This window comes from Chamaea fasciata, unplaced genomic scaffold (genome assembly GCF_029207755.1).
Source record: "Chamaea fasciata isolate MVZ Bird 193981 ecotype frontalis unplaced genomic scaffold, bChaFas1.0.hap1 SCAF_20, whole genome shotgun sequence".
In the NCBI taxonomy this organism is placed as follows: Eukaryota; Metazoa; Chordata; class Aves; order Passeriformes; family Sylviidae; genus Chamaea; species Chamaea fasciata.
Window position 1 is genome coordinate 9,531,170 of NW_027094105.1, and position 13,313 is coordinate 9,544,482.

At 43.5% G+C, this 13,313-nt stretch overlaps 1 protein-coding gene across 2 annotated transcripts; it reads left to right on the plus strand.

Moving 5' to 3' along the window:
• Position 1: 1 nt before the first annotated feature.
• Positions 2 to 13,293, plus strand: MORN5 (MORN repeat containing 5). Of its 2 annotated transcripts, XM_066201184.1 has the most exons (5): positions 2 to 70; positions 396 to 543; positions 813 to 924; positions 1,802 to 1,957; positions 13,225 to 13,293. In XM_066201184.1, the coding sequence occupies exons 1-4, from the start codon at positions 33 to 35 to the stop codon at positions 1,942 to 1,944; spliced, it is 441 nt and encodes a 146-aa protein (XP_066057281.1). In that variant the 5' UTR covers positions 2 to 32; the 3' UTR covers positions 1,945 to 1,957; positions 13,225 to 13,293. The 2 variants fall into 2 exon arrangements, with proteins under 2 accessions (XP_066057281.1, XP_066057280.1); XM_066201183.1 differs by lacking the exon at positions 13,225 to 13,293 and having other exon boundaries at positions 1,802 to 2,204.
• The last annotated feature ends 20 nt before the right edge of the window (positions 13,294 to 13,313 follow it).

Below are 13,313 nucleotides of genomic sequence, written 5' to 3' on the forward strand. Positions count from 1 at the left end.
CGGGACGCGCCGTCGGGGCCGCCGTGGAGCTGATGGGGGATCGGTACCTGGGGGGCATCATGCGCGGCAGGTGGGGCCGGGGGACAACCAGGGACACGAGGGGACACGACGGCACCGGGAAGGGGCACGGGGGTGCTGGGGGCAGCTGGAAGCGGGGGGTCCGGGCAGGGCCGGGGCGGGGGGGGAGCGCACGGGGTCACGGAGGGCACAGCGGGGTTCGCAGGGGACACATGGGACTGGGGTGGACAAAGGGGTGTTGGGAGGGCAGGGGAGTCGCGGGCGTTGCGGGTGGAAGATGGGCCTTGGGGGCAAGGGGCGGGTCGCGGGGGGCTGGTGGGACCGGAGGGCGCCGGGAGCGCGGGGTTGTCGCCATCCACCCTCGCCATCTCTTCCAGGATGGAAGGATACGGCTACTACGCGCTGCCGACGGGCGCCGAGTACCGGGACGAGCTGTGGGACGGGATGTTCCACGGGAAGGGCGAGCTGCTGCTCCCCACGGGCGGCAGCTACCGGGCGCTCTGGGAGCGCGGGGTGCCCACGCAGGTACGGCCGGGGGGCTTCACCCCGCGGGGCTTCACCCCAAGCCGCCGGGGAGGCTTGGAGGTGAACTACGTGGATTTCCGAGCCAAGGCGGTGTTTGACCCCTCGGGGTCGGGGGGAGGCTGCTGGCGGCCGGGCAGCACAGGCAGGATTCCCGACAAAAGCCGAGCGGAGCCGCGCTGGCCCTGCTGCGGCTCTGCCGCTGCAACCTGGCCTTGGCGTTCCGTCCATCCATCATGTTTATTAACTCTGCACTCAAACGTGTTCTGCAGGGGAAATACACTTTTGCAGATGGTCTCGAATGCGACGAGGAAAAATGGCGTTACTGCGATGGCTACGACAGAAGATTTTATACAGAAATCTGTTCTGGTTTTAAACCACCAGGTACTAAATTGCGTTTGCGATCCTGAGAGTCTGGAAGGAATTAAACTAACAACTTTGCTTAAGAAAGATTAATTCAGCGACATGAGTAACATGGAGCAGAAACGCTCTGGCTAATTTCATACAACCCTGCGATGCTGCCAGAAGAATGTGGACACCACCTTCCAGCAGCACAGCCTGGGATGCAGCTCTGCATCCACAGAGGGTCTCTTGGAGCCATGACCCCCAGGAGAGGGCTTTATTATCTGCAGCTTTTGACATCCTAATTAACCCTTTTATACCTTTCACCCTCACTGCATCAGCAGGGTGCTTCTGATACAGAGAAGTTGGGCAAAAGCAATTAGTTTGCATCCAGGACACCAAATGAAGTTTCATGCATCTGCCCCACGTAGCTTTTTAGTCGATACCGAAACAGGCCTTTGTGTTCAGTCTATGTTTTTGCTGAAACATTTTTATAATGTTATTATTTATTGTAGTCAAAAGGTGGGTTTGTAAGGAAAAAAAGTGAGTAAAATCTGTAACATGATACACACAATACATAGAATATTTTAGTGATGACATGGAGTTCTGTGAAGCCAGCGAGTCTCTCCTGGCCCCATTTTGGGTTTTAGGGTTGGACTTGTAATGTGCACTTGGTGGGCTGAATCACAGGACTCTGAATGAGGAAATCAAATTGATTGCTTTCTATCACACAATCTTCATGTGTGCATTTTTTCATTTTCATTTCCCCACCTGCAAAACTGATGAAATGTTTTACAAAATTTATTGTGAGGTAACCGTGTTATTTTTATAGCAAACGCCATTGAGGTGTATGTTAGTTATCTTGATGAAAGGCATAAATTTAAAAAAAAAAAAATCAAACCTTGTTTCTCCCCTTCAGGCATTCCTCAGCTTACAAATCTGGATCCTCCCAAAATAATCCCAGAAGGTTGTTACGACTGTGGTGATGGATTCTATGACCCCAAAACCAGAGTAGTTGTTGACTACAAATGCAAGTTCCTGAGAAATGCAGATATGATTTAACTTCTTCCGCAAGGTAAACTAAGAAGAGTTTATTTCTAATATCTTCTAGGTTGCCTGATTCAAGCCAAAATGTAAACAACTCCATGACTTGGTTCTATTATCACTGAGTGAAAATATCTTTAACTTATTTATTTTATCAGTGATTTATGTATCCCCAGAGCTGTACAAACCATATTTTGCAGAATTACAATGAAGTATTCCCAAGCACATATGAATAAATATATTTTATTACAGTTTGGTATGTTAATCTCAGAAAAATCTTCAGTCTCTCCTGTCATGATCTCAAGCAAGGGAGTGGTTGTGAGGGGCACATCACTGATCCTGAAAGCTGAAAAGCTCCGTGTTGTGAACCAGCAAAGTGCTTGAGCATGTGCTTATCCCTACATGTTGGAATAGTCCAGTTTATTAAAATGAATCTGGGTCTTACCTTCCTGAACAGGAAACCTTCACCTTGGAGAGCTGCGGTTGGAGTAGAGTCTGGCAAATACACAGATAAGTCCCCAAATTAATAAGCCTTGGGGAAAGTTAGTTCTTACCAAGCCAGAAGAGAAACTTTTCAAATTAAAAGCCACTGAAGATCCTCAAATAGTGGACACTGGGGTAACTTAAAAAAGTAATCTGACCTGAGAAAAAACCTACTTTCTGTTCTGGCTGTTTAGTCTTTGTGTTTATCACCTTTTCAGTGCAGAGGGTTTTAAAATGAAACTGATTTCTGAAAGCAACCACCCACCCTGCTAATTTTTTTTCCCCTCTAATGTCCAAATGGCAAAACCTCTTTCTTTTTTTTTTTCTTTTTTTCTTTTTTTTTTTTTTTCCTGGGAAACAGAACATTTAATTTTCAGTGTGCTACAGTTTAACAGTTTTGTTGCTTGGAAACTCCATTTTTCAGCAAATTTACTATTTGTTGTAAAAAAATCCTGCTCTGCTCTACTTTCGAGAGCTTTTGTGAGTGTGCACTGTGATATTGGAGGAGGGAAGTGGGGGGGGGTTAAATGAATTGGAGATACCATCTGCTATAAAATATACCCTGTGATACATGGCCTGTTTTATAAACGTTGAATAAAAACTGATCTAGATTATTACAAATGGCATCGATCCAAAATACTGGAATGCAGTGGGCCTACTGATGAGGAAGATAAGCAACATGCTTTCCAAAAACACAGGAACCTACACAGATTAGTACAGGAGGGAACGCCTTGGAATTCAATTTATTGTTTTTTAATCTGTTCTTTGAACTCATTGTCCTTTATGACATTTATCTCGAACCCCTACAAATTATATCAATCAATATTGGCCCAGCAGCCCGGCACAGCGTGCGGCCTGACAGAGCCGTGGAGATGGGCTTTGTGTGGCCCTTCCAGCCAGGGCCTGGACACAAAAGTTAAAGTTGTTGATGTGAGTGTGAAGAAGGAATGTGTCATGTAGGCCAGACCCTTCCTCTCAAGAACACGAACACAATTGAAAAACCCGGCACTTGTTCAACATCAGAGGAACTCCTGCCGCCCCAGGAGAGATGATTCAGGGCACAAGGCCACTGAAGTAAAGAGGAAAAAAAAAAAAAAATTAAAAAAAAAAAAAACAACCCCAGCTGTAAGCAGAAGAAACTGAGGAAGAGGCTGAGATGACAGGGAACAGATCCAGAATTACTCCATTATAGGTTGGGCAGGAAAGAGCAGGAAAACCTCCAGGCTTCCAGCCAAGTCTTGAAAGCATCAAAAGCAGATGGTAGGAAGCATTCAGGAAGTTCTTACAACAGCTTGACAGGTTTACCAAAATGACACTATCTTCCTCAGCCCTGGCAGCAGGCTGCAGAATACTCCGGCCCTCACCTTTCACCCCGGCTCTATTATGAAGCAATTCCTGATTGTTTGTGGAGGAATCCCTGAGCCTTGGCACGGCCTTGCCCCGCGCCTGGCAGCACCCAGGTACAGCTCCAGAGCGGAGAGGGGAGCAGCTGCCATTTGAAACCCCTGAGTTTGCTCCCAGCGCTTCTCTGTGGAGATGAGAGGATGTTGAGAACCACAGAGGCTCCCGAGGAGTCTGGCAAGCGCTGCGCTTCGCTAGCTCGGAGGTCTGATACTCATTTACTCGGGGAGATCTCGCCGCTAGAGCAGCGCAAAGGCCCGTCGTGCAAACTTAATCAGGCCCAGGGAACGAAATGACAGCAACAGCTTTGTTATATGTTTTTATCTAGCAAAGTTTTCCAAATTCTCATTACAGCCTTGCTGTTATTACTCCGTCCCTAAACCTCTGTTTCCTTGGGGATGCTCAAATTTCTCTTGATTCTCCATGTGTTCTTCAAGCTTTTCTTTTTTTTCCCAGTATTGCGGAGTACGCAAAATTGAGCACATAAATAAGAATGGGAAGGCTCATTTGTAAGAGGATATGTTGTTTATTTTTAATAGATACCGGGACCAGGCTCCTGTTTCACCAGGAGTATTCCTCTTCTTTTTTTTTTTTTTTTTCTCCCCCAGAAATAGGACTCCTGGCACCTTTGTAACAGAGTTTGGTCCATGGAAAGATCGGAAGATTTCCCAGTTTTTCAGTGAAAAGTAGAAAGTACAATATGTTATTTTTAAAGCAAAGCAGGGAGGTACAAGAAGAGCTGTGACAGTCTGGTTTTAGGCCCTCTTACTATCAGAAAACCCCATAACTTTCACTAGAAAATACCATCAAAACCAGAAAATTTTTACAGTGAGATGGAAAAGATCTCAGGAGATTGCCTGGGTCACCTGTCTTGATGAAAAGCAAAGATATTTCTGATGAAAATTGCCTTGTTTCTCCTGTGGTTTTCACAGGGATGGGTTCCATAATATAAAACATGCTTTTCCTTGTTCTAACATGAGAATATTTGTTCTACTATTTTCATTTTTTTTTTTCTTCAGGTTTAATTAGTATGGTGCATAGGGGAGCTTCCTGTAGTGCAGTCAATATTACCTGAAATATATTTGTACCTCTTCCTATAAATCAAGAGCAGAAAGACACAAAATCTGCCTTTTCACTCAGAGCTCAGTCAGGGAACTGAATTAAGAGCAGGATTAGGTCCAGAAGACCAGGACAAGTGTCTTATTAAGAGGGGGGTTTGGTGTTACTGCAGTCCCAAGCCAGCCAGCAATCAGCATTTCTACAAGCCTGAAAGTCTTGTGAAAAGCAGCAGGAAAAATCCTGCTGCTTCAGGAATCATTATGAGCTGAAAAGGTCAAGATTCAAGAACATTATTTTTGTACAGTTTAGAGAAGTCTGGGGTTAGACCGTCTGAGGTTCCTGGGTTTTGAGGCTGGCCCAACTCCCCAGGCAAGGGGGCAAAGCCATTTTAATTCTAAGCCTTAATAATCACAGACTTACAGTTTCCTCACGTCGTTACCTTGGGATGGAGGGTCTCATGCTTGTGCTGAAAGAACTAAGAAGCACAAATGTTTTGGACAGTCAGCAATGATGCGTTCGACCATTTCAGGTTTATCCGAGTACACAAATCCATGAGAAAAATCTCCTACGGTTGGACTTTTTTTTCCCTCACAACTCAGATCTGACTTGCACCAAGTGCTTTTTGGGAAATGTAGACTTTGACTTGTCTGAAAAATGCAGTTGAGAAACAGCCATAACCACTCAATAATCGCTCAGGGTAATATTTCTATACCTACCCTCATGTACCCCAAATACATGCAGATGTTTGCGTGCTCTTTCTCAGAAACTACTGGAGAATTGGGTGTGGGATGAGGACCTGGCAATTTTTCAGGCCTGGAGTATTTCTGGAAAAAAGACAGCAAATTTAACTTCGAGTCGACTGTGGTGCAGGAAAAAAAAAAGATTGCCTGCACTGAGGGATCACGCACGGAGCTTTATTCCCTGTTCTTCCTTGAAATTGCCCGTTCTGGTGATGGAGGGAGTGGATGAACAGCCTGATTCCAGGCTAGTCCCCTAGTCATTGCCTAAGAATGTACGAGTTGTTTTGGCAGATGCCCTGAGCAAGGAGAGGAAAGCCCCAGCAATACACATACAGAGGGAATACAGTATTTTTGTTCGAATGAATTTAGCTTCCCATAGATTTAAATGTCTACTTGTAAGGCAGGACCATTTAATCTCTTGTACATTTGTTTCTTTTTTATTTGACTTAAGATACTGAATTTAGATGAGGTTTAGTTCCTACATATTGAAACTCTTAAAAGCTCTTCAAATAATTGTTCTTTGGATACTTGTTAGGCTAAAGAAATCAGTTTTGATCGGCAGTAAAAGTTCATGCTATTTTAAGTGCAATGCTATAGCTATTTTCTGTTGTATATTTAATCATTTTGAATTATATGTCATGTAAAAGATTTTAGCTCTGGGGCATTTGCCAGATGGCTGATTCTGCATTTCACACAACAAAAGAAATAATGTTTGTGTAAAGCTCTTAAAAATAGTTGGTAATCAGTATATTCTACAACGAATAGGATCCAGACCTGTTTGGAAAAAAACCCCAGCTTTTGCAGAAATTAATTTAGAGGATTTGGTCTCTACCTCTGGGCTCTGAACAAAACAAATTGTGTCTATTGTTTGCTGATTTTGTAACATTTAACAAGTTAACTGGATTGTAAATTTTACTCATTTTTATGTTCAATGCCGTTTATTGCAATCCATTGATCTTTTTCTCTTTACTTTGGCTGACAAACTTATTTCTGAAAGCAGGGTTGTAAAGCAGAGAGCCAATACTGCTCTCCGTTTACACAAGCAGAGCATACGAATGCGAGTAGCCCTTTGCTTTTCTTGCAACAGCTGAAGTGCTTGTCCTTTTTACTGCTAATTCCTCTTTCTGGCCTCTTTGATTCATATTCTTCCAAAATACCACTGCAAAAAATATTTTCTCTCTCTGCCTTGGCATTTGGCTTCTTCTCTTTGCCCACAAGGCTCTACAGAGCTACCTACAAATTCTCCCTCTGGTCTTGTCTCCTCCATCTCCCACATACTTTTTCCCCTCACATCTAGTTCCAGGACATAGGTTTTCAGCCACATTCGTACAATTCCAGTTTTCTGGTGCTTGCTTTCCAGACTCTGTGGTAGTCAAAAGCTTTGAAAAATATTACACGCAGAAGCAGGTCAGAAATTGTACTATAACTCTTTGATCTGGGTCTCCAAAGTGTCACTTATCTGCCTCTTAGTAGTAAGGTTTTTAGTTAGATAGCTTTTGTCCTGATGTCAGAGCTCTGGATCTAAATAATCCCCAATGCTTAACAAATAAATTAATTGAGGAGACAAATCTCAGCAGCAGGAGAGGCAGAACCCTGGCAGGTATCACGGTGGGACTGCTGGGTGGGCAAGGCAAATGGCTGAGCAGTGAAGATAGCAGAGAGAAATTGAGTCCACTTCATTTAAAATGAAGATCCCAGACTCCGACGAGAACTTGGGGGGGGGTTTCTTACCTTTTTTTTTTTTGCCCTTACTCTCCCCTAAACACTTCTTTAAATGTTGGACCAATTTTCCTACCCATCATGTGCTCTTTTTGTATAGAAATGTGTGAAGATCAAGCACAGTTTGGATGCCATTGCAAAATTCATGCATATGTCTTTCACAGTGTCGAAGTCTGCTCAGGTGACAGACAGAGACACTTGGAGACTTCACATCTGAGCAACCAAGAGCATTTTTAGATTCAATTTGGCTGACATGTTTTAATCCAAAACATCCTCCATTCAGCAAAATAGATTGTGAACCAACATAATTTATATTCCAGGCTATAGCCAGCAGTGATAATATTAACATTTGCATCACGATGTAAGTTACTACGGTAATTTCAGTAGCTATAGCTTTTGCAGATACATTGTTCCTTCTGGTTTCCTGGTCTTATCTCTTTGAAAACTGTGGAAGTTTCAGTTCCGAAGATGGGCATGCCAAGAATAACACCTTTGTTTGGGTGCTAACCATCCTATTGTTAATCCATTAAATAGGTTACACACAAGTTCTTATAGGCACTTACATCCAATATACAGCTCATGTGAAAACAACTTTTACAAGAGATGGAAAGTTCATTTGGGGGCCATTTTGGAATGACAGTAATTAAAAGAGAATGGAAGGGTGAGAATTTGTGGGTGGAAGCAAAGGTTAATTGAAACCACATTTTCCATTTTCTTGCCAGCCTTGATGTTGGTGGGGTCAGGTGCAGTAAGGAAAGGGGTGGTAGGGACCCGGAGGGGGCAGTGGAAATGGAAGGGGTGTGCCAGGCAGAACCCATGGCTGAGATGCTATCACATGTCGTTGTGATTGTGCAGTGGAAGAACACGATAAACTGCGCTGCGGGTGCTGGGAGGAGTCAGGGATGTGAAAGAATTCAGTGATATTGTTGTTTACAATGGGCTGCGTGTGCTTGGCCCTCTGCAAACGGGGAGGAAGCTCAGCCGCTGCTCGAGGATGATCTGTTGTGAACACACCCTTCCAAACCGTGGGCACGGAAAGCTGTGGGCAGGGCTGACCCTCAGCTGTGCCAGGGCTCCCAGTGCTCCCTGTCCTGGTGCTGGCACATCCCAGGGACACTGATTGCCCTCCTTACAGGGCACACAGAGGGATGACACCCACTCGCATCAGGCCCCAACTTGCCCTTGGGCAGGGGAGGGAGCCATGGGTCTGAATTTCAGAGTGCACCAGGCCCCCAGTGCAGCCACAGCCTCTGGAACACATACAGCCACAAAGACCTGACGCGGTCAGACAAGGTTTTTTAGGTGAACAGCGTAGGTTCTTTTCCCTGTTCAACCCACTGGGTATCCTAATTTCAGCGAACTTCTAGGTGGTTTCCTGGGAAAGCAATAGTTAAGAGAAGCCTCCATGACAATACTGCCAGTGCTGTCAGTCTCAGCTCTGTGCCATGGCAGGCACCTAAGCATGCAGTCCTCAAAAGTCTCTCACAGCTGAGGTTTCCATGAGCAACACAGAAACACGATAGTTGGAAGCAAATAATTCTAAACTTTGCAATATGCATTTAATATAGCAAGATTAAACGCACCTAAATTACAGTGTGTTTTCATGTCATCCCTTGGAAGCACCCTGAAGCAAGGCCACCCTGAATATTCAGCTGTTTCTAATCCCAGTTGAGAGATAAATCTGGAGTGTGGTATTTGGGGAAATCTCTTCTGCCACTACTTTTAGCCTGAACGTTGGAATGGGGAGGCAAGCGGTTTCATTTTGCAAGAGAGCAGAAATCCACTGATTTAAGTGGGCTGCAGTTTGAGCTCACTGTAGGATACACCTCACGGTGGTGGTGACACTTGTTTGGACTTTGCTGACATTTAGAACTTCCCCTAAAGCCCCCTCCTCAAAACAAGGCAGAAACTTATCAGGCAATATTTGGTGAGGAGAACCAGTTTTGAAATGGGGAACTTACAGGAACACATTACAGCCAACAGCTTTAGCTGAGTCTTATTTACCTAAAGAGACTCTGCAGACTGACCTGTTGGCTGCGTGGACAGTGTCCAGCAGGGGATCAGGAGGACTTGCACCCCTGCTTAATCATCTATTGTGGGCAGATGCTGTTTCTGGGGCCCAGTCGTGCAGGTGGCTGCCAGGGTTGGCTCCGTGTGCCTCTGCCTGCTTAATGGAAACAGCCTGAATTAATCACAAAAATAACAGAGAGCTGTCCCAGCGTGGGCTGGCTGAGGATCTCACCCACAATACTCAAGATATATATATAGTGGGTGCTAGAAATTGATCTCATTTTCGATTGAGACACAAGGAAATAATTCAAGAGCTCATCCATTACAATCTTTTGCTGTTTCAGTTTCAAGATCCCAATAATATGTCATGATAATAATAATAATAATATTTCACTGACTTTGGAAGAAATAACTGGGTAACATTTACTAACTGCACAGGGATAGACCAGGTTGCAGTGAAATGCTCAGACAAAGCTTTTTTCCTTTACCTTCAAACACCAGCATGGTTAGTCCTCTTTCAGCAAAGTCTGTTCCATCACTGTTTATTCTACTGAGGAAAATCTAAAAAAATGGATAAACTTCTAAATAAGCTGACACAAAATTCAGCACACCACACGAAGAACCCCATTCTACCTAATTGTGCACAGGGTGATAATTTAGCACTGATTAAAGAGTTTGTATTTTTTTCAAATCTTTTTTAAAAGGAAAATTACTCCTGAAGGTGAAGATGTGCTTAGACAATCATATTAACATATTCAAACAATTGCAATTTGCAAAATAGTAATTACAACTCACTATCTGGTAGCATTAATCAAACCTCAAGGTTTAATTCCATTTTAAATATTGATGAAATGTGATTCTCCAATCTAACCCTGGTGTTGCAGGGTTATGGAAGCAGCCAGTGGCAGAAAAAGAGGAACGTGTAGTTAACAAGCAGCTGCCACAAAGAAGGATCGGCATCTGTGATTTAAATTGTTAGCTGCACAGTCAGGTAGAGTGTAAAAAGGGTAGTCAAGAGGCTGTTAAGTCCATTGCTGCCAATTACTAACAATCAGGGAGGAGCTTTAAGACTTGTTCAGTACAATAAACCCAGTTTGTCTTGTTTCAGGGGTTACTACTGAAGAGGTTGCAGCTGCACTGATTCAAATAGCCCTAAAACTACAGTAATTATCAACCAGTCTTCTTTAGTGTAGCAAAAGTATGTTTTACCATAGCTTAACTCTTTACATTCTAATATTTTCCTGCCTCCTCTCCCATAGCCAGCCCTGGAGCCATTCTGCGGTTCTTCTTCCTATCCTGGATCAATTCTTTCATGTCCCCTTCCCTAGACCAAGGACCAGTTGTACATCACACCGGGCTGGATGGCAGTTCTAGGGATTTTCTTCTTGTCGAGTCATGACATCGATTTTTTCAACAAAGTTGAAATTTGCTTCGCTGGGTCAGTTTTTTACATCTGGTTAAACTCCATGCTGGTTAAGCAGGGCCTATGAACACGTCTTTAATTTGCATGGGCTCAGATCACTGCACGAACCGAGACATTTTGGAATCAGCCTGGCAGGGCTAAGATCCCTGGAGTGACTCGTCCTGGCTGCTTTCTTGGGAGACCAGGAAATCCCAGCGTGCAGAATCAATCTGGGCAAACCAGGGCTATGTTGGAAACCTGTGAAGCCAAGTTAGCATCTGCCTTTCTTTGAGCTTACACCCTTGATGCTCAGCTGAGTGAGCGCTGTCAAAGGCTCAGACTGGTTATTTCTAGCACTCAGGTGAGCCAGGTGTGCCCAGCTACCAGCCAGACATGGTGATGCACAGCATCTCTAAGCTTTCTTATTCCTTCACCATGGCAGAAACAGACAAAAGTTTCCTTTTCATGCAATTATTACAAGCTCAGATTAAGAATTGTTTTGTTTTTTTTTTTTTTTTTTTTAGCTAAGGCAATTCCAGCTAAAACCACAGAGACTGGACAATATCTGTCACAGGCAAGGCTCACGTGATCACAACACCTAGTGCATAGAACAAAAGCCAGCACACTGATTATGGCTTGGGTGTTGTTTTTAAGAAAGCTTAAGGACCACATTTGCATTCCTGTTGCAGCCCTCAGTGGAATCTGCCTGTGAGGATTGCATGGTCTTTAAGCAAGATTCTGTGCTCATGTTTTTAATTTCCCTTTTAGCATATTTTTTTTTTCAGCATCTATTTTCTCCTACTTTACACCCGAATTAGAAATGTGCCATTAGCAGGGTATTTTGTTATGGATCTGTGGATCTCTAAGGAATAAAGAAGAGATCAGTGAAACGCAGAAAGGGCTGAACTTAGCTATTTCATCCAAATTATGACTATTTTGCAGTCATTAAAGCAAGAAACTTGGCACCTTTCCTGCCCTCACCAGGATGCCAGCGGGGCTGGGTGTGAGCAGCACCTCACTGGCTCGGCCAGCAATGAGAGAAAAAAGAGTGCAGCATGAAAAAAAAAAAGGTAGAAAAAAGAAAAAACGAAGCTTGATTCACAAGCCACCACAGTCAATTGGATTAATCCCCTCGCTTGACAACTTGTGCATCAGAATTTGTCACATACCCCTCCTGGAACTTCTTAGCTTAACACTTCATCCCCAGGACCTTCCTATCTTTTGCATTTCAAAAGCTCCTCCGTGGCTTTAACATAAAGAAACAACTCCATAATCGAAAGATCTCAATGAAAATTTGACTCCTAAAGAAGCAACATGCTTTTTTCTCCTTTTTTTTTTTCCCCCCCTGCCTAAGCCGGGTGCTCAGCAGGGTGAATAAATGGGACCGTGATGGTCACAGCACTGGGGTTACACCCCCTCAGTTCCATCCTCCTCCCAATCATCTGTTTTTGTACATAACAAGGGCTGCCACAAACCCTCAACATTTAGATTACTGCACACATCACAAGCAGTTAATATGAATTTGTTAAGACAGTGGTAAACACAAGAAGCACCTCGAATATATTTCATTTATATAAAAATAAATACAGGTATTGTTGTAAGTAATACTTTGATTTCCCCCCCCCCCCCCCCCCCAAGGCTTTTTGAAGTTTGTTTTCCCTGGTTTACTAGACACATCTCTTTTCTCCTACACAACACAAAGGAAAAGGCTGCAGAACAGTTTTTGGAGACAAGACTATTTAAATCCCTGAAATTAAGAAGCCACAACTTAACATTCGCCGTGGTATTTTTTTGTAAATCATGCAGAAAATTACTATTCAAACTTTGCTGGTCAGTTGTTTTTTTTTCCTACATTGTCTTTGCTTTTATTTTCTTTCCACACTGTCATTATGCTCTCAGAATAAATACGACAGACATGAATACTAACAAGGGACACAGGAGTTGGTCTAAAATATCTCTCAGCCACTACATCAGCTTATCAATACCTGCCACAACATGCATCTCAAAAACAGCATGGAAAGAAAAGCTGCAAGACAAGAACCTGGGATTTTACTGTAAATTCTTCTTTACCTTCACTTTTTACAAACCGACAAGTACCACAGCCAGAGTGTTTTAAAAACGCCTATCTTAATTTCTGATAGTTTCAACATTTCCCCTGGATATTTTGCCCAAAAAGGCAAAATACAGAATCTATACATGCAAATCTCGTGGTTCAACCAAGCGAAGCTTCTCAAACAGATAAATAATCAGTCCTTGCCACAGACCCAGTACCTCCTGCCTTGACAAATTCCCACATAACAGCACACGATCTTTTAAACAAACAAACCAAAAAAAAAAAAAAAAAAAAGTGTTCTAAGAGATACCAACGGCTAAAAAATGGATTTGTTTTTCAAAGGAAAAACGGCTTGTCTGAGCTGGACCCCAGGGATGCAAAGAGCAGATCTGACACGGGGATATTTAACGTTCTCTTTCTCTGCTTTCCAGACGATGAGGAGCATGAATGGATCCTTCGGACCTGCCGGAAAGCCTGGGTTATAACAGCTGAGCACAAACCGAAACCATAAAACAGCTTT

Excerpts from the sequence above, each read along its gene's own strand:
- MORN5 (XM_066201184.1), top strand. The coding sequence starts at position 33 with ATGGGGGATCGGTACCTGGGGGGCATCATGCGCGGCAG. Across the intron at positions 544-812 it reads AGCGCGGGGTGCCCACGCAG|GGGAAATACACTTTTGCAGA; the intron begins GTACGGCCGGGG and ends CGTGTTCTGCAG. Across the intron at positions 925-1,801 it reads TTCTGGTTTTAAACCACCAG|GCATTCCTCAGCTTACAAAT; the intron begins GTACTAAATTGC and ends TCTCCCCTTCAG.